At 28.6% G+C, this 22,879-nt stretch overlaps 2 protein-coding genes across 2 annotated transcripts; one reads left to right on the top strand and one right to left on the bottom strand.

Moving 5' to 3' along the window:
* The first annotated feature begins 9,351 nt into the window (after positions 1-9,351).
* On the top strand, positions 9,352-13,282 carry LOC105360141 (Alkaline phosphatase 12). The gene is made up of 8 exons (XM_011496948.1): positions 9,352-9,571; positions 9,645-9,847; positions 10,064-10,256; positions 11,007-11,170; positions 11,441-11,788; positions 11,941-12,139; positions 12,412-12,630; positions 13,099-13,282. Exons 1-8 carry the CDS (start codon positions 9,508-9,510, stop codon positions 13,272-13,274), a joined length of 1,566 nt encoding a protein of 521 aa, XP_011495250.1. The 5' UTR covers positions 9,352-9,507; the 3' UTR covers positions 13,275-13,282.
* A 4,159-nt stretch (positions 13,283-17,441) lies between these two features.
* On the bottom strand, positions 17,442-21,382 carry LOC105360133 (uncharacterized). The gene is made up of 3 exons (XM_011496936.1): positions 20,883-21,382; positions 18,632-18,843; positions 17,442-18,271 (listed from the first exon to the last, which is right to left on the bottom strand). The coding sequence occupies exons 2-3, from the start codon at positions 18,717-18,719 to the stop codon at positions 17,709-17,711; spliced, it is 651 nt and encodes a 216-aa protein (XP_011495238.1). The 5' UTR covers positions 18,720-18,843; positions 20,883-21,382; the 3' UTR covers positions 17,442-17,708.
* Between the last annotated feature and the right edge of the window lie 1,497 nt (positions 21,383-22,879).

Here is a 22,879-nt window from a genome sequence, read left to right as displayed (position 1 = left end):
TTAATAATATACTGAATAAATAAAAAAAAATAGTTGTAGTAAGTTATGATAATTGTCTCTGATTTCACTTCCTTAAGAGATCAATTTTGATCTTCTCAAAAACTTTGTCTTATTAAATGATCCGGCACTACCTACTCGTTCTAAAGTACAAAAGTATATATCGCACCCGGCAACAATATGAAATCTACCGCATCAGCTCAAATTATCCCTATATTTCCTTTACAAAGTACCTCATTCATTTTACAGATGTCGCTACTTGAAACGTTTGGACTCAGTCGATAAAACGAGGTCCGATATTTTCTGCAATCTATATATATAAAATGCAAAGCAAATTGCTCGTTTAAACCCAACCCTGAACTCCGAAAGAAAGCTTTGGTTTATTCAACACTAAGCGCTTGGACGTTTTTGTGACGGTGGACAGTCAAACTTGAGAAAACTTTTTGGCACTCCTAGCAAGATTAAACATATTAAAAGTGAAGAAAAACAAAACGAGAGTGTCAGTGCGAACTTAGGTATCGAGCCTCGAGTGGCTCGTACACTAGTCCTTAAATTTTCCTTGTTAAGCGGGGAGCTCGCCGGAAAAATCTATGGCCGAGATTAAAACAACTTCCTAATTGCCCTCCGTGTTCCTGTCGCGAACGTCCCCGAGAGATAGGCGAAATAAGTAGCGGATGGTAGTGAGAAAGGTAAGGAGGGGGAAGATCGCTCATACCCCAATTCAACCCGCTCAGGTGATATCGTAACGGAGGAAAGTAAACGCTTGCACGAATAAACGTAAATGCTCAGGAAAATTAAAACGACATGCTCGTTGTATTTTACTTAAAGACCCTATGGACTCCCAAGACTCACTTCCGTGGTATTTTTACTAAAATTAATTGAATCATTTACAAAGCAAACTTGACTAACTAGAGCAATATATTTTTAAGCTCTGTATATAATAAATAAAAATAAAATTATCTTTGCATTACAAAATTATAAAAATTATAATAATATTATTGATTTATACAGCTTAAATTTAATTGAAAATAGTAATTGATTTTTTATATTCGCAGCTTGAACCAATCATTCTGACTATAGCTAATATTTATAAAAAAATTATTTAATATCAATTAATTATTAAGCTTATTTTTCAAATTCATTAATTAAGTTATTTAATATTAATGTATATACTGTTATTTCTTAATATTATTCATATAGAGTGCCATTGAAGTAAAACCTATTGAATAACATTCAATTATTCAACAAATTTAAAATTCAAATAAATTAAATTATATTTTAAAATTTGCTCACTCCATTACAATAACATTTGATCATTGATATCTGAGAGCAATTAATCAAATCATGTGGCAAACGCTTGGCTGGTCATAGTGTATATATTACAGTATATACGCTACAATCATTGACAATAACTAAAAACAAAAAATATATATATATACACAAATAAACGAGCGAAGAAATTTATAATTTGCCAAAGTTCCTTTTAACCTAGGTGATAATGGACGCGTGAGAGTTGCTTTGGTTCTTCATCCGCGCTTTAGCTGCACTAACTTTATTCCTTTTTAAGTTTTAAATAGTTTCTTGCGAGTTTTAATTAGGAAATTCATCCCTCGTCCCATCTAACGCTCTATTAAGCTCAACCCGACAAAAGAGGAGAATATCGCGGGAGAGGTGCAACAAAAAAGGGCAATGATGAAGAAAGAGAACCTTCTCTCGATCGCGTGAATTGTCATTATAGAGTGATAAAACGCAACCATCTATTATAATGAATTAAAAGGTAAACATTTAAATAAAATTTAAATAAAGGTAAACATATAAAATAAAAGGTAAACATTTTAATAAATTTTCATTGTCTGAATAAATTAAATGACTTTTCATTGGATTTTATTCGACTGAATTTCAGTTTCGTTCAATTTCATTCTTTGTTACAAAATCCGTCGTTAACAAAGTTTTGGATGAATTTTGCATAATCTCAAAGCTAATATTTGTTTTATTTAATTACAGAAATTAGGAATGGCGACTTATAATGACATTTATGTAAGTGATGTTTATATATTCGATAAAAGAAATATTTAAAAATTATTAATTACGGTATCTAATATTAAAGTTATTATCAACCATGCATATTGAGAATGATTGGCTAAACATTATAAATTATCTATAACTATATCTACGTTAAAAAAAATTTGTAAGCTAAATAAATATTTTTAATAACTAATTAAATATTTTTAATCGATACACCGAGAGTCAACAAAACAACAATATATTATATATTATTTCAAATCTATGTTATATATTTTATATGAAAGACTAGACTATTATTTATAGTTTAAATTTTTATGAAATGAAAAACAGGTTTAGATAAATCAAATGTATATTCCGTATATTCCATGTATATTTCATCAATTTATTCCAATAATTAAATATCTTTTCAATTAAAAAGTAACTTTAATATCTGTAGATTAATTAAAAAAAAAAATATCTTTTACGCGTACACGTTAAACATATATTGAAAGTTAATTTTCAACGATAAAAGATTTTTGGCGAAATGAAATACAAATAGCCAAACCTTTTTTTTCAGTGAAATATAAACTGTGTGGTTTCGAATTCGTTCATGATACGGATCTACAAACCTTCTCATCATATTCTACAACGATTCTTCCATCTTCATAATGTGAGGTCTCAATTCATTAAGGCTTGAAAAAGTATATGTATAAAAAAAAACAGAGCGAGAAAATAAAACCATATCCAAGCACAAAGATTAATGAAAAATCGATGCTAAGACGAAAAATTTGATTTAGGATAATCAATCATTAACGTAGTTTCAAAATAAAATGAATGACTGCATATTTACAACGTTTTTTTATTTGAAAACTAAAAACCACAGAATATTGGCTTCGATTACTTATGCTAGGATTTGTTTACTTCCGTATCCGATGAAATGGCGCCAACTTTTTCGTCGATGCGCTAATCAATCAACATGTCGATGAGATATCGATTAATGGCCGATTGCTTTTGCTTGATAAGCTAATACGAAAAGACCCTTTATGACTCGTTAACCTTTCAATCTACTGACTTTGGAAGTGAAGTTGTCAATGCTTATAGATTTTCTTGATAATTATAAATAAAAATTATTGAGATTTCAAAAAATATCAAATGTATAATATCAAATGTATTATTAATGAAAATATAGAGTTTGTTCAATTCGCGCGAAATTTATAGCTTGCAATGCTTGTTTTTTGATAGACGTATAATTTAAATATTAACGATTAAAAACGGCGTGTAATTAATCATTGCTATTCTCTACATAGACGGGATAAAGATTACCGATATAAATCGCTTGGTTATCCGTGTAAAGATTGCAACGTAGATATTGTATACATCCTGAAAGGCAAGAGTATTAATTGCAATGCCACAAAACTCTTAGATTCCCATGGTGACTGAATTCGCGTTCAGAATGAAAAATAAATTTATTCATCGTGTAGCTAAAGAACTGTATCCCAATACTTCTCATCGAGTCTTAAATCGACGTCTGATAAAAGCCATGGATTCAACTAATTTCCGTCGAGTCTCGACGGACGATAAATTACGCGCAATGGCTCGATTCGCACACACCGGCTCTATACAAGCAAGGAAGAGTGAATCCCGTCGGTCGCGATGGGAGCATAAAAAGCGTCAGTCCTCAAGTCCAAACCACAGACTTTATGACTGCCGCTTTTATGCCATTCTAAAAAGTCCTACCACAGCACGGTTAAACGACGACGTGCTACTCCCTCGTCCTTTCGACCTGAAGAGCCGTGACTCGTAAAACACAAGAGTATTGCACTACATCATGTTAAGAAATTATAAGAAGCGAGTATTCAAAGGATTAGGTAAGAGATGTCACTTCTTAGTTAGCACTTTAATTCAGCTGATAGCTACATTAAAACTTTCGAAACGCATATTTTCCTTTTTACCATACGCGAACGATTTAGCAATATTGTCTGTAATAGTTGAAAATTTTCTTTTGAATTTAACAGTTATATTCGAAATGCTTATTTCTATCCGTTTGGAATATATATATATATACATAATATCATAAAACGTTAAAAAATTCGAAATATTTTATAATAATCCTTTATAAGAATACTTGGTTACTAAAAATAATCTCTTCTAATATGTTATGATAAAACGAAATTGACAACTAAAAACTCTGATAATTTTGACAAATTTTGTATATAACAGAAATAATTTTAAAAAAGTTTAAATCGTAGTTATCATTGTGGACAATTTTTAAAATTACATCTACATAATACATAATACATAATACATGCGTAATAAAAAAATATATTATTTAAAATTATATATGATGTGACAGTGACATCTAAAACTATAATGAAATTTATTAATGTATAAGTATGTATTTTTAAAAAATTTTTTAACCAAATTTCTAAAATTATAAAAAGAAAAATATTCTACATTATAAAAGAACTAAATACTTCTATTATATTCTACAATTTTCATATAAGAAATTGAATGACCATTATCTTCATTATTCCTTATTCAATATTTTCATTAATTTTCTATTGAAATAATACATCATCTGTTCAAATTTTTCCAATTTTCATTAAAAATTTATTTTCACATATTCAAGTAAATTAATGATAAATTTTGAACGTTAATAAAATAGACAGAAAATTTTTAAATTATAATTGCAATAACTATTCAAACACTTTATATTATAAAACTCGGGTTAAGGAACAATTACATATAGTTCCCAATACGAAAATTAATTTTTGATTTACAATAATTTCTTTATTAAATTAATTGAAGAATTAATTAAAATGATAAAATAAGTTTACGTAAATGAAGAATTTTTAATTTTAATACATATAAAAATGTACTTAAAATTAGAAAATTAATTTTTAAACGAAGAAAAATATAATTTAATAATAAGTAATTTAGGAACTACTATTTATTAGACTACTATAACTTAGATAACTACCATCTAAATTTTATTTTCTCTTAAACGTAACTAGTTTTCGAATATAGCTAAATATAGCTATAAGGTATCGAATTTTTACAAATGAAAATAAATGTTGAGTCAACAATATTTTAGTGCAACTTTATACCAATTAATGTACAATGATTATTTCAATTTAAATAGTAACAGACAATGATAAACAAAATACTTACTTCATTTTGAAATCAAAACTTTTTAAGTGCTTAAACTAACGATTTAATTTTATGTATGAGACAATGTAAAAGTCTTGAATAGCTATATTCTTATGTTCATAACAAAAAATTAATATACTTATTTTTAAAATACATATTTTTTTCACATCGTAATATAAAATCTGTTAATAATCTGTACAAATTAAAAGTTGATAAACATTAAAATAAGGCATTATTATATTATAATACGGAATAAAGTTACTAATGATTAAAGTTGTGTTTACGTCAAAATAAAACTTCTGGACCGTAATTCAAATATTCTATAGGTTCGTTTATTTTTACTAGGTGTTAAAATCTTTATTTTTAATAATATTGTACAATATTGAGAAAACAAAAATACCAACTGGTCATTGCAACCTCTGAGGTTGCCAATGTACTGAAGTTTAGGAAAGTTGCAAGATTTGCAGCAGCAAATATATACTACAACGTTAAAAACAAAAGCTCTTAAATTTATGGCACAATCAAAAACTCGTCTTTATTATTTTATGCTCTCTCTCTCTCTCTCTCTCTCTCTCTCTCTCTTTCTCTCTCTTTCTCTTTTTCGTTCTTGCAGTGGCCGTCAACTTCTTTTGTTACTTTTAGAAGTCGTGAACTTGCCTACCGTAAAAGAAAGATTGTAATTTATCAACTCATTATTTTCATTATAAAAATACTTTCACGGCTTCTTTTTGTTGAGTAAAGAAGTAAAAAATAATTTTTTTAGTTGAAATGTAAATAAATCCTATTATTATTTCATATCTTTTTAATGTTCTATGTAATAGAAAGTATTCATTTTTATAAACAAAAATTTATAGATCAACTATTTAAATTGTACAAAAAACTATTTCCTTATATTTCTTGTCTTTATAATGGCCGGACTGTAAATTCTTGCGCATTACACTTCATGTCGTAAAAACATAAAATAAAAATAATATTTAATTTCAATAATTATGTGTTTAAATTTTCATCTCTATAAAAACTAATTCTATCTCAATTCTGAAATATTCTTTATAAATATTTGTATCACTTATTTAATAATATTATGATTTACATATATATACATCATATAATTCAATATTTACAGTTATTTAAATACTGTACATGACACAAATATTATTAAAGCATATTAAAAATATTTTAATAAATAATAAATAAATAATGTATATAATCAATAATGTGGATATAATTTTCTTTTATTTATATTTCTTTTATTTATATTTATATTTCTACTTATATTTCTATTTATAATTTATATATAATGTATTATTAAATAAATATTTCAAAGCACCAAATTATTTTTAAAACTTGATCTTCCTAATAAACAAATCAACAATTAATTACTAAACATTTTCCGTCGAATAATATACTTTATTTCCTGATTCACTAATGTAGGAACTCGATGTATTTAAAAAAAAAAAAAAAAAAAAATTAAAATTTAATGACATGAAAACTTTATAAATCCAAAAGAGAGGTCTACAAAAGTAAATCTAGCAAAGGCTATTGGTTAAAAAACAAAGGACAAAATAGAAAAAGTAAATTATAAATGACGTAAAATGGTGTAAAATCATCAACAGCTGGCTTCGTAAGCAGCGATTTGGGTATCAGTTAACGCCCTCCGACCTTTACCCTCGAGTACTCTGGTTATAGGGCTCGAGCGCAATTTTCATACTGACCAAACTCGTGTGTGTCAATCTCTCGCATCTACCTCTAAAACAGTATGCTGACGTGTCTGACATAATCAATTCATATTCAACTCTCAAGCCAACCGAATCTTGCAGATGTGTCAATACCGTTAATAAGCGCAAGTGTTTGAAAATTATTAAAAACTATTAAACAGTTGAGATGTAGTTCCTTACGAATTCATCGTTTATTCCGATTATCAATGTTACTATCAATAATATATAATGGATTAAATATTTCAAATGTATCGCACCTCCAAGCACACGAGGCATTATTTCATAACATCTAGAATTATCTAACGTACAATTTAAAAGTCTACACGTTTGTACTTTATCAAATTTATATTATAAATTGTAAGTGCCTATAAAGACATATCATCATTCTGCTAGCCATTAAATCCTTGGAATAAGAAAGTACATAAAATAAAAGATTGTTGGCAATTATTATTAATTTACGCTAACCTTCAGAAGCCTAAGAAAAGCAAACAATTTCAACTTTAACCACAAAGATTCTTTTTCCGGTGGGACTCGCACTTCATTGTGTATAAAACCTCAAACTATAAAAAGCAGTTCGCAGCGCCCCTTAAATTCTCCAAGTTTTTGTACATTCCGAGTCGAAAGTCTCGAAGGAAACAAAAACAAACCGCGATTCCGCACGTACCATCCCATTACTGCCCCCTGCTCTCTGTCCCCGTCTCTCTCTCTCTCTCTCTCTCTCTCTCTCTCTCTCTCTCTCCTATATATATATATATATATATATATATCTCACCCTCGTTGTCAGTCTTTCCAATGCTATCGTGCATATACAGGCTCTCTCGCGTTCCATCTCTTCTTCCATCCTTTAGCCGTTTAAAAGACGATCCACCCTCCAAGTTTCTCTCTCACCCTTCGAAACCCCCTGCGCTACCTTCAAGTGCCAACGTTTACTTCTCGCGTACTTTGTTCTTCAGTTTGCAGGATAAATAAATAATGAAATTAATACCTTTGTAATGAAAGTACCGTTTTACTAGGGGCATACGACCTTATTTAAAATTTCAAAAGGATGAAAATTTTCTAATATTTTAATATTATTGACAAATTATAAAAATATAAAGTGAATTCACCGATACGAAACTTTAAGAACATTGCTGTAAAAACTAATTATTACATGCAATAATATTTTTTACTATAAAATATTATTTATGTTAATTTTTTATTAAAATGTAATTTGTCTCACTTCATTCAAAAAAATTATTCACACACTGATTTGTTTATAATCTTAATTATTTTAGATATGAAGTATTATGACTACGAAAATAAGCATTATTAATTTACAAAGTTCTTGAAAAATCGCGTATATTCTTATAGAAAAGCATTCTTAAAACGACTACGCTGAAAATGCTTTTTGTTCAGGTCACTGATCAACCGACGTGACATATTTATTCTCATTTCCTCTTGGTTACGTTACCATTGCCCACCGCTTAACATTATCCCACCCTAACCGGTACAATCGAAAGTCAAACAGAAAATAGAATGGGAAATATTGGACAAAGTACACATAAGAGAGAAAAAGACAATAAGAGGTTGACGCCATCTTTAATTTCATAAAAATCCCTTCCCAGACCGAGTCCCTTTCTTCTCTTCCTGGCTCTCTTCTATGTAATGGAAAAAGAAGAGCTCCACCGATCAATAAATTCGTCTCTCTTTTCCTATGCTCCAAAATTACGCTTGATTCCTCCTCCCATACTTTATTTTAAAAACTTAGGTCCAAATATAGTTTATAAATACGAAGTCTCTCTAGTGTCTACAGTTGTCCGACAGTTTTATCAAATGAAAAATTAGCTGCTTTTAAAAAGGTATTGTCGTCGATAATTTTTCACAAAAAACGAAGAACTTATGTTAGTAATCGATTTATGTGATTTAATTAAAGAACATTTTCAATATAATGAGTGCGTCGCTAGTGTATATCTTGATAAATTTTTATATTTGAAAATACATTGATCGTTTGTTATCAAAGCAAAGATAATTAAAAATTTCAATTAAAAAATTCAACATCGTAAATGTTAATATTATTTAGATTAGACATACATATAGATTTATGTTCAGTCTAAAAATCTATTATTTTTTTTCTTGTTGGTTTTCATCTTTTAATACAAATTCTCAGAACAGCACGTGTGTGTGTGCGTATTTTTTAATTCTCTAGAAAACCGTTATTTACATAATGCGTATAAAATCAGTTTCTACCTTATCGATAAATGTGTAAAATATAAAATATTGTATGAAAAATTTGGAAAGAAAGATTCTTTTAATTCGTAGTAATACATAGTAGTTCGTAGTAAGCAAAAAAATAACAAATTACTTTCTTCAAAATAATGAAATTTTCAATTATTGATTGAAATAATAAGGTATCAAAGCTCATTTGCCGAGATGGCGGCACCAGTCGAGTATATGTAATCACTTTATAAATGCTAACGGGAAAAATTATGATAAATAAGTCACTATTAAATATAATGACAATTTAAGAGCTAATAACGCACACCTTTCAAAGCCTCGCTACTCGGCAAACAGATAACGGATATCGTACAATGCGTATCTATCGCGAGCTGATTATGTGACCGATAGTAAACTATAAGCAAATCAGTAAAATCAAACTATTAACATGAAACTTTCAAAAGTAGTGGTCCTTGTATTTCTTGTTCCTGTTATCATAGGAATCAAAGAAGGTACGTGATTAAACAGCTATCATAATAATACCAAAAATCGATAAAAACCAAGCTTATTAAACGCGACGTGCAGATAAGAAGTACTGGCTCGAAGTCGCCGAGAAGGAGCTAAAGGACTCGCTTTCTTACGCATGGAACACAAACAAAGCCAAAAACATTGTTCTGTTCGTTGGGGATGGCATGAGCTCCGATACAATAACGGCCAGTCGAATTTACCGAAGTGGCGAGGACAGTTATCTCGCATGGGAAAGATTTCCTCACATCGGTTTGCTGAAGGTACACCGCCAACGCAATAAAACGTTATTACGCAACAGGCACGCATATACACATAGGCGCGCATATACCTGCTCACTCCCCCCTCTTTCCAATTTTTCACTCTCATCTCTATCTATCTATCTATTTATTTTCCTCGACTATCATGGCGAGTTATCATTATTTATTAATGTAAATTCTAACCTCTTTGAAGTAATGCCAAATTTTTTTTCTATCCAGACGTACAATGTCGATAAGCAGGCACCGGATTCCGCTTCGGCTGCGACCGCATTATTTTGCGGCGTCAAGGCGAAATACAACACCCACGGGGTTGATGCGAACGTAGCGTTGAACGATTGCGAAGCGAGTGTACCTACCGACAATCGAGTCGACTCCATCATAAATTGGGCTCAAGCCGCCGGCAAAAGCACAGGTTACTACTAACCACTTTGTTCGGTCGATAAGGAGCCACTGGCTTTCTCGCTACATTAACGATTGTTAAGGGGTTAATACGATTTTTTTTTAACACTGTGATATAGTGCATAAGTACAAAAATTTCTCAATTTTGACAACTAACTGAATGCTATTGCCAATTCTATGACAGAAATGCTACGTCTGAATAAAAAACAAAAAATAAAATAAAGAAAATAAAGAAAAAAAAAGAAAACGTATAGGAAATGTGGAAGATAAATTTTCGATTCTTTCGTACAGAAATCGAATGCACAAATTTATTCAACTTTACTACAAAAACTTCAGTAATTGAAATTTCAGCTTAGTGTAATATTATCAACATGTAACGGTACTTCTTTACAAAACTTATAATATATGTAGAATAAATTTATAGCACAATTGTAAACATCGTACATACTTGTGTAGTAGAAGTTAAGTGGCTCGTTAGGTAATTCTGTATAGATGGAACTTGTATAACAACAATATTAAATTAAAAAATTGTTTAATATAGGATTAAATTCTTTTTCTTTCATAACTAAAATGACGACTCGCGATAAAATAAAGTCTTATAAAAGGTGTATAAATAGTACATAATTAACATAAAAGATGCACATTTATAAAGTTTCTTATCGCCAACAATAGAATTAGCGTATCGTAATTTTCTCGCGCTCTTGTAGGCTTGACATAATTAAATATGTCTTTTGATATCAAATTTGTACTTGTTGGTCAACAGGATTTGTCACAACTACACGAGTGACTCATGCGACGCCTGCTCCATTATACGCACATGGCCCAAATAGAAAGTGGGAATGCGAGAGCACAATGCCAATCGAAGAAAGTAATTGCAAGGATATAGCTAGGCAATTGATTGAAAATGAGCCTGGCAAAAATATCAAAGTTTGTATTTCACTCAACAAATGATTAATGCTTCTCGAAATTCATCTACTTTACATACCAGTATTGTGTACTGATTTATTTATTTGTTTATTTATCGGCAAAACTAACGTTCCAATGCATTATCTAAATAATTAATTTGATTTTATAATAACACATAAATATGGGCATAATCGATATTTTCAATAACTATACATGCGTTTTTACCGATAAAATATAAAACTGTTAAAGTGAAATAATAAAAGTACAAAACACAAAATAATCATTCAACAGGTAATAATGGGTGGTGGTAGACAAATGCTACAAACTGTCGTTAACACCACGGAAAGCGATCCCATTGACACATGGGCCGGTCGCCGACGTGATGGGCGTAATTTAATTAGCGATTGGATGGCGGATAAAAAAAGCAGAAAGGCGTCGTTTAGCGTAGTACAAAATAATGAGGAGCTCGCCGAGATTAATTACGATAAGATAGACTTTCTACTGGGTATATTCGCAAACGGACACATTCCCATGGATTACAAGAGGGATAATGGAACAAACGGTCAGCCGAGTTTGGAGGAGATGACAGTCGCTGCACTTAAGATATTGAAAAAATCCAATAACGGATTTCTTCTCGTGGTAATACATATTCTGTTAACGTGACACACACATCTCTAAATATCTTTATGTTTCTAAACCGTTTGTCGTTCATTCTTACAGATAAACTTACAATATATGTACTGTAAACTGGTTTCGCATCCTTCTCAAGCACGAGTTTACGTTTCTTCCAGGTCGAAGGTGGCTTGATCGACTTTGCGCACCATCGGGGCCACGCTGCTCAAGCTCTTCTCGAGACCGTTCGTTTTTCGGATGCAATAAATGCCACTTTGGGAATGATCAACGCGGAAGAAACGCTAGTGATTGTCACTAGCGATCATACACACTCGTTGGCTTTCAACGGGAACAGCCGTCGTGGGTCTGACATTCTAGGTGAGAGCGCATATAATCGGACATCAATGTCAATTTTTCCTTAAACTTCGAAGGCTTTACGTTGCAAAAATATTACATATTGAATAGCGTATCGGAAATTTTGATATAAATATATCTTCGTAATAATAGTGAATGACGGGAAGATTTTATAGCGAATTTTTATATTTTTATTTTTATTTTATGGGTGTAATTTGTCATTGTAAGAGATAAAGAAAAAGTAACATTTAAAATTTTCAATCAATCATAAAATAGGGTTTAATGACCGATTACAGGAATAGCCGAGGACTCAAAATTCGACAAAATCCCGTACACTACATTGAGTTACAGCACCGGTGGACCGAACAATTTAGCTTACGAAGTCTCTAATAACAAATCCGTAAGAAAAAATCCAAACGAGAACGATACTACGCAATTCACTTACAGTCAACAAGCTGCAATTATCACCGACGAGGCTCATCACGGCGGTGGCGATGTTGCTGTTTATGCACTTGGTTAGTTTTATTTTTAAATGAATAATCCTACTAAACATAATTACATTATTAAGAATTGTTTATTATTCTCATAATAAATTTTAATATTTGTATATAGCTATCAATTTTCATAATAATTGTCATAACTCGTTCAACAGTTTAATGCATTAGCAATGAAGATGCATATTTTTTAAAATAGATAATTTGATATTAACCGAGCAGCTCACTACTCTTAAAAACTTCATTATCCTTATAATTGGTTATACAAATTCTTGTAAAAACTTTCTTTAAATAATTTATATAATATATTTATATTGAATATCTTTTAATGATTTCAGGCAAACTCTTATTTAATTAGATAATTTATTGCATATGTCACAATCATTTTAATATTCAATACAATAGGAATCATGTAACTACACATTTTTCCTAAAAATATTCTTAAAAAACTAATGATTTTTGTGAATATTTATATCCGTTTTTCTATAGGACCGTACGCACATTTGCTTCACACAACGCACGAGCAGAACTTCGTACCTTACGTTGTCGCCTACGCCGCCAAAATTGGTCCATACGCTAATTCCTCCTCTACGAGCAATAAGTGGAGTCTAATTTTTATAGGAAACTTTCTCGTTTTATTTACAATCTTCTATACTGCTATCTAAAATTAAAAACCCTAATTAATTTATTGCATATTACAATGTAGTTTTCATATTTGTAGCTTTAATTTTAATAATAACAATATATTTCATACATACAATGCATTATAATAATTCCTAAAAATTATATTCCTAAAAATTTCTTTACTTAAAATAAAATAATGAACAATCAAAACTTAAATCGTTGTATTAATCCAGTGTTGAAAGATGAGTGAATAGAAACATAGTACTTGGTTAATGAAAAAGTATATACACTTTTATTATATTAGTATTACTTATCACGTATTAGCGAAAGGCATTCGTAAATTATTACTCTTCCATAACGAATACGAATATTATTTCTCCCAACTAACTCTTAGATATTTCCTCTAAATATATTTGAAAGGTAAATCACTAATTCATTATACTCCAATTACTTCCTGATTCTCAATCATATCAGCTCAATGCCGGATTGGAATTCCATTACCAAAAAAGTTTTATAAATAAAGAATAAAAATAATTTTGTTGATAAAAGCATAAAACAAAACTAACTTATATTTTTTTTTTAATTTAAGCGAAATATAATACAATGTAAGCGATTGCAGATATCATTGTAATCAGACGTACTGAAACCGTAAATTCTTTTTGATGGGAGTCACAATTTCACTATTCAATGTTTTACGTAATTTAATAAAAACCATTATATTTTACTTATTTTTATGCTACGTATTTATGAAAAATTAAATGATAATTTAATTTATTTCGTAACGATATCAATATTATATGCATTTTATATTCTTTTATATATTATACATTTATATATTATACGCATTAGCAATAATTATTAAAATAGTTACACTATTTAAAAAGATTCCTCTTTTACTCATAGTACTTACTTGTGTATAAGCATTAAGTAAATTGTTGTTAAAAGCTGTTTGAGTAAATTGATAATATATATATGATAATATAGATAAAAATAAAAAACAAGAGAGCGGTTTCTCCTTTATCTTGTCAGTGATAACTCAGTTTTGATAATCAAGCATTCGAAATTGAAGTTTAGGTTTTTTTAGCTTTTCAAAGACTGCTTATAGCTATTATATAAGATTTTTAATTCTTATCAAATAAATACTTAGTTTTTTTAATTAATTAGTTTTTTTAATAAAAAAAAACTAACCAAATAAAGATAATAAATATCTTTAAGTATACAATACAAAGTATACAATCATATATATATATATATAGTATAAACAAAAGTATATATAGTATTTTCTCCCAAATTATTTAATGTACAACATAAAAAAAATTACAGTTTTAACAGTTTAATAGAAAAATCTAACGCGAACAGTAAACAAATTTCCAAGCTAATACAAAAACTTAAAAAAAAAATCTAAAACATTTTTAAAATTTAACTTGCTACTTATTTACCAGGAAGTACATATCTCTTGCAAATATAACATCAATGAAAAAAAAATAAAGCTATTACGATTGTGCTTAAATATTGTATTAAAAACAAGCAATTCCTTACATATTACTCTGTTGATTAACTATGAAATAAAGAGTTAAACATCAACAATTAACGTACTGTATTATCATTACTATATTAAATTTTTATTCAAATTTAAAATTACAAATACTTCTGCTATTTACAAGTTAAATCGCTTTTCAATATTTTTTTCTAATAAAAAATATTTATAGTAGAAATTTTTAACAAAGATGATATCATGTTTTTCATTACAATTAATTTTTCTTTGTAATGTTATATTTTTACTTGTTTAAATGGTTTCCCTGTACATCATTATTAAATCGAGGTACTGGATTAAACTCTAGTATCACTCTATACTCCTTCATTCGATTATTGTATACTAAGAATAAATTTAAAATGTAAGTAGAATCGTATTTCAATTTAACAGGTAAGTAGCACGTTTCATATAGTTCTTATATATATATATAGTTATGTATATATTCTATATACATATAGTTATGGTAAGCTTTTATTGCTACCATTATATTTTTTATAAACTGTTTATTTATTAACATAGGCTTTTTAAAATTTAACAGAATATTTTTATTGATACTCTAAAGTAAATATACTATATAAAAGCAGTATAAAAAAAATAAAGACGTGTCAAAATTTCATCAGTCGATGCCGGCTCGAGTACGGTAAATTTTACTATTTTCTTATGCGATTATATTCTTACATATTTATTTATTTTCATTTACTATGTAAATTTAATACTCTAGGATAACTTTATCTAAAAGATATTGCCAATTAGTAATAGACAATTTTTTCCCATACAATTAAGATATACACAAATTCATATTCCTTATCTGATATTATATATTTGGTGTTTTATAGTTAAAATATATACGCCAATATTCTGTACAAAAGATATACATATAAAATAATAAAGATTTATCAATTCAATACCATATGGTCCTACTGTCTGTTATACATTTCACGTAAATCTGCGATTTATAAATAAAACAATGTTCTTTTAAGATAATGTAACTGTTAGAAAGAATAATGAAAAAATATTCCTTACTTTTTGGTTTTCTACATACATGATAATATTAAAAGATGAAGTTTTAATATATAAAATATATTATAAGTATTTTACTTAAAATTTTATGAAAACAATATATTGTTTACGATCGATTCTAAATTAATTTATATCAACGGAATATAATTCTTAGAATTTCAAATTACATGGCGTCACTGTTAGGACATACAAATTCTTTATTTTGCTGTCAATTTACATGTAAATTTACTTATTTCTCCTTGTGAAATGAATCAAAAGCTAATTCAATAATTACAGATATATATATATATATATATATATATATATATATATATATGTATGATGAATCGTAACTTGGATACTCGTAATTAAAAATAAATCAATATTAACACCAAAAGAATTCGAAGCTCTAATAAGTTTAATCATTGAAACATCTATTAATATTCATTTCGGAACTCTGAATAATGGATTTTCTTTTAATATATAAATAATTACACTTTTTTCTTATAAATATTTTTTTCAAGATTGATTTGCTTAATTCGAAAATTACATATACTTTATTTCTTCAAATTTTCATAATTAAAACGTATATCACATTTTTTTAAAACGGTTTGTCATTAAACACAAATAAATAACTCTCAATAATTTTATGAAAAAAGTTTAATTTTCCGAAATTTTACAGGTATATTTTTAATGAGTTTTTGTTATTCGTGAAAAATTTAATATTACAAGTATTAAATCCATTTAAATATTTAACATTGGTAGATGGCTTTCCTTTATATTCTACATATTCTACTACAATAAATAAAAAATACGACAAAAATGTATTTCAAAGAAGAAAATTTTACATTGTAGAAAAAGCATATTTTAATGAAAACATATGGTCGCAAAGAATCATACTATGCGCATAAGAAAAATATTACAATCTGTTAATGGTACGCAATAAGGTATACACGATATCAATAAATTTATTCTCTCATGTTATTTATATTTACAAACAAGTACGTTAAACGATTTTTCAGTCTTATACTGTAGAGGATAAAGTATCATACGTTAATTATCCTTTAATTTCATCAGTCAATGCTGAAATACGTGCAGTTATAGCCATCAAGAAAGCTGTTTATGAAACATCACTATTACATTTAGTATTTCAAATCGAAAATTGATTGTAACTGAAAACTAATTTTTTAACTTTGTTATTTAATTTTCTTTCCCTTCTTTGATCCTTCCTAAAAGATGTATTGATGATTATGTGTATGTATACATGAGCTTCTTATGTCTATTTATCCAAAAGTTTGTTGCGATTTCACAATTAATTTTATCACTGCACGTATAGTCTACTTAATAATCTAATTTGCATATGAAGTAGTATAAAATAATTATGACGGGCACAATAAAGTGATTTACATTAAGCACAGAAGTACATTGTGAAAGTTTATAGCCTTTATAATAATAAATGGAAAGAAAATTTTAGAAGCATAAGTGAAGGCAATGCCTATAGAAACACAATTACAAAATCTCATAAACTACTTGGTAAGATGAGCACATACTTTTCCCTGAAAATTTCCGAATGTTTTCTTTTGCCAACCGTCAAAATATTTGTTATGTACTTTACTTGAATAATAATTATTAGTAAATAAATATGTATAACAATTATTCGAGTAAAAAAAAGAATTGTTGGTGAATCATAACACTATAATATAATAATTATTTAATCATTGAAAATTATCTTGCATCGAGGACATAAGAACTGTCTGCATAAATATGTAAATGTAGAAAAAGTAAATGATAGATTAGCCAAATTTTATTTTTTTCTGTAATGCAAGTTATTTAGAATGTTGGTGCAACTAAGTAAATATCTTAAAGTATCGAGTATTTATAGTGATATGATTGAAAGAATTCTATTTATATTTTATTTAAAGATCTAGAAAGAAATACAAAATCAATCCAGTTTCTTTATCTCCCACCTTTCTTCCTTTTTGCTTCGAACTGTTGCTGCATCATGGAACATTATTTTCATGGATATATATCCAAGTAATACTAACGAAGTCACAAGAAAAATAAATCCAGGTGTATACTTGCCAAAAATAAGCAGACTACATAGTCCAATTAATTGAAGGGCAAGAATCAAAGGAGCCAGATAAATTGCAATTATAAGAAGTACAGGACTGCGTTTTGGTTTCTGCTTTTGAAAGTTACATAACCTAGCTTTTGTATCATTTTTTGCAAAAATATAATTCTGCTCTTCAATTTCTTTCTTGGAAGACAATAACGATACCTGTTGAAGGCCACACAAAGCTGCTCGTCGTAAACGCGTGTATACAAATAAAAGTCGTTGAATGAAATTTCTAAGTAACAAATCAAAGCACAAATTAACTTTCTTCGCTATTGGATGAGACTTGGAATTTTCAAAAGAATAAAGCAAGTATGGAAAGAGATTTAAATTCTGACAGCAATGCCTAATCTTCTGAGAAAAGAGAGATGGCGGTCCACTGTAAGTTCCATCTACAAACAAAAACGTATAATAATTAATACTATTATACTATATAAATGAAAAAAAAAAGAAGATTTTTATTCAAATATAAACATTAACATAAAATCATATTCATGAATGTTATGTTATTTTTTTTTATATTATATATATATATATATATATATATATATATATTTATCTGTACATATTTGTGGCTAGATCTGTATCAAAGATACTAACTATGCTCATACGCATTTTTAATAATTTTGAAAAAACATTAATACAGTTATTAATACAGTGCTTATCTTAATAAATAAAAATTTTCTTGTATAAAATTCAATAAGTGATACTTCAATAATCAAACTAAATTTATCAACTGCATAATTACTTACCCTTAAACATATCAGAGACACGCCTAACTAACGTAGGGGCTTTTTTGATAGTACTATCCTCCTCTTGAATAAAATTGGACTTACTCATTTTATTTAGTATTTGGAAAATATTATAGAATATCAGATAAACTTCACAATGACCTTATTTAGAGTCTGTTATTCTTTACAATTTTTTGAATAAAAGACTGATTCACCGGATACAGTTATCACTCCTGAAAATAAGAGATTACCGTGATAATTAAATGCCTTTATTAGAATATAATTGCAAAACTAATTATAATAAAAATTTCTTATACATTTATATTAAGCAAATTCTTCTATTTTTAAAAGAACATAAGCAAAATACATCCTTATAACAAATTTAAATATTAAAAGTTAAAAGATTTGTAGTATTTGACTATCATTAAATAAATACTGAAAACACTCTTGCGCATATTTTTTAACAATAATTACATACAACCCTTGTTCTAATATTAATATGTAAATAATTATATGAAAAAATTTTTAAATCTATAAATATCTATTAATTAGTTAAAATTTTTTATATTAAAATACGCAGAAATTCATTTTACTAGACATAGAAAAACTATATATATAAAAGTGATTTGCATAACTGTCAGAAAAGATTATTTTTCAGAGTCTGAGCATATTACTTAATGTTCGAATAATTTTTTAACATCAATATATGTATCCTCTTCATTTAAATGAAAGACTGTCTCTGAGCATAATATTCATTGCCAGATGCAAAAGACCTTCATCCGGTATCATATGAACTGACAAACTCTCGTCACAGAAACTATTTGTAAAAAATCACACACTTGATAACCCAAAGCACCAAGATTAAAGCTCTGCCAAAAAGATTTGCAACTTTTGTAATTACAAAATTAATCTCTTATTTCACCAAGTAAAAAAACAGGCTAACCAGATACAAAATAATTGATAAGAACAGCAGAAGAGTCTAGATATTTATATATATATATATATATATATATATTACTTGTCTAGTCAATATTTATTTGATGTTTCTTTTTCTTTTAACTTCATTATTTGACTTTCTAAGTTTTACTTATAGATTGTTATGACAATAATGTTGAATTTTTAAGATAAAAAAATCCAATGATGGAGAGATAATTTTTATGAAAAGAGATAAACTCAAATGTACCATTAAGGCCGTTCTGAATTAACTTACAATACAGTCGGTAGATATAAAACTACTTTTAAGATTTTCATAATAAATAAGTACAGTTATTTCTTTATTATTTATTTATTTATACCTGATATTTATGCGTTCTTATCTAAAATTGTAAATAATTGTTTGATTCTGTATTCAATATTGAATTAATAAATATAGCAATTTTTTATATTGTTGGATAAGGCATATATGTATGGTTACGGCAGCGAGACAAATTGAAATCATTTTAAAAGTGTATTTAAAAGGAATAAAAATTAATGACAAAATTTAATAATTAACTACATTATGAACAGAAATTATTTATAATAAAACGTAAGAATTATAAATAAAAAGTAATAATGCACATTGAGAATACAAATTTAATACAAATGTTTAAAAGAAGAAATCGACATAAAACAAAAACAAACCTTAGCAAAAATTATATTTAATAAACTCCTACCATTTAATCAATTTAATAAATTGAATTTCGTCCTATATCCTCTTAAAATTAACTGACAACCATCGGTGGTGCACCTCTCTTTCTCTCTTTCTTTTCTTTCCATCAGTAAGTGACCATTTGATAACAAGCCCTTAACAAAAAGTAATGTTAGCTTAGAGGCTGCTCTAATCACAAACGGAAGCTATCAATGAATGTTCTTGAAAGCCAAGGCAGCGAAACCGTTGTTATTGTATAACCGAAAACGAGAAGTTTAAGAGGTTCATTGCAGCAACCATACAATAGTCAACCATACAATGTGGCTGCATACATTTGGAATGTCTGACGTTATTTATAGATAAGAAAGACGACAAAGTTTGTTAACAGTATGACTCGGGTTGTGCTTTTGTAAAGTCCGAGGTTTACTCACGTAAAACTCCCATCATTTTTGCCTATTCACCTGCTCCCACCACCAATGGTCGCGTTCACATTTAAACGGCATAATTGTGCAAGAGTGTACGCTTAGCAAACAGTAAATCTAATATCGAGCAGCAAGCTCTCGTAGCTAAATAATATGATGGAGCAACCGCCGCATGAATGTTGCACTTTACAATACTGAATAATAACAAGGATAAACGACTTACCTATTCTTTTTTTGCTTTTGTCTTATTTTTTGTTTAATTATTTTTATTATTTGAGATCCTTGAACAATCTTTGGTATTCTTCGCCAAATAACTTCGCCAAATCGATGACACTCTCACGTACGAAATAATGAATACTCCACAAAACTCGATCCTCCCAGTTCTCTGCGCGATTACTAAAGCTTCGACAAGAAGCTTTGAATCAGTCACAGTCTAACTGTACTTCTTATAAAGATTGAAGACTGTTGGAAATTCGCGAAATATGCCCATATTATTCCTGCCGTCCGTGCCGTCCGTGCCGTCCGTGCCGTCGTCTCCTCTTTACGTATTGGCTCGAGATGGCTGAGCTCGCTCGCGCTGATGACGAAACGATCGTCTTCTCGCCTGAGAAAACAGCCAAGAGAACGAGGAGCTGATCTTGACGTTTGTCCTCCTCAACTCTTAGTAAGAGTACGAGCGTCCCTCGAGGAAAACAGGTCTGTTCGCGTTCCTGTTACTACCAACGCCGATGCTGCTGCTGCTGCCTGCTGCCACTCCAATTCTTGACGCAACAACGTACGAGACCGAAATGATGCGACGTGCGCAAGCCACGGGACTAAGATGCCATGGAGAGTGGGACGGGATACCGTCATTACGTGGGGGTGGGGACGGCACGAACCGGAAGGGGAATGGAGGGGTGCCCTCCATCATCGCCGCCGCTAGAAAATACCAGGAATCCGGGGAGGACATTTGAAGAATAATATAGGTTTTGTGGAGCTTAAGCAAGAGAAGCATTTTCCTTATTTTTTGAACAAGAGCAAAGCTTGCCTATTAACAAATAATTTCCTTCGAGGGAATGTTTCCAAATTCAAAGCGTCGGGAATGTGAATGAATTTACGAGCACTCAGTCATGTATGTAAATTTTTAAATTAACTATTGATTCAACGACGCTAATAGTAATAATACGCATTTTAACAATATTAGATGCGCATTCATGCATCTAAGCGTCTTGCTCGGTCACTCATTTCTGTCTCTATTTTCATCTAGATTTCTATTCGCTTTTTTCATTGCGAATGAGACACAAAAAAATCATCCATCTATTATTTTCAAATGAATGAAAGCGATAGGAAAGTGTAACGAACGAGCCACCGTCATATTCACTTTCTTTTTACATCATTGAAACGTTTCTTTCTTTTTCTTTTTTTCTTTTTTTTTTTACTTTATATTTCAAATAAAAATATTACAACTTACTCCTATAAATTCATCATGCTTTAGCTAATAATAGCTAAATAAATATCGTTTGGAACAATATAAGCTGTTGGAACAATACAAAAATGAATAAGCAATTAAATATAGTTATTTTGTAAATAAAGATGTACACAAACCTAAAGGTTAAAGTAATATTTCTAATAGTCATATTAATTAATTCTCTTTAATAATTTTTATAAATATTGAAAACGCTTACTTCCTTTATTGATATTGCTTCAATTTCCCTTCTCACATATTTATTTTTCTCTTTTTATATGAAGTTATGTCGTAAGTTTAATATGTTTCTAAAATATTATACGATTGCATTGAACTTATAAAAAAAATATAATAATAATAATAATAATAATCAGTCTCAAATATAAAATAATATCAATATATGTTTGTAAAACAAAATCGCGTTGATTTCAAAATCGACGATTACTCTGCTATCTTATTTTTTTTAATTCGCAATTATATGATTTTTCAAATTTAAAACATAAGATAGATAGTTCACGTATTAGAAAAAATTAATTAAAACTATTTATTAAAAAGCGTATTTATCTGAATACATATATATTAATAATTAAAACTCCCAATAGAATTGGGAAATAACATCATTCTTTCAACTTAGTTTAGCATAAACAATTAAATAAATAATTCTGATATATTTGCAAATATAAAATATAAATTATAAATTATAAATATACAAGCAGAGATTACTTAAAATATCTGCCTTGGAAAATTAGAAAAAAAAACTTACTGCATCAAAAATT

This window comes from Ceratosolen solmsi, unplaced genomic scaffold (genome assembly GCF_000503995.2).
Source record: "Ceratosolen solmsi marchali unplaced genomic scaffold, CerSol_1.0 scaffold10, whole genome shotgun sequence".
Classification (NCBI taxonomy): Eukaryota; Metazoa; Arthropoda; class Insecta; order Hymenoptera; family Agaonidae; genus Ceratosolen; species Ceratosolen solmsi.
Note: the sequence above shows the minus strand (reverse complement) of the source record. Positions and strands in the feature narration are given on the sequence as shown.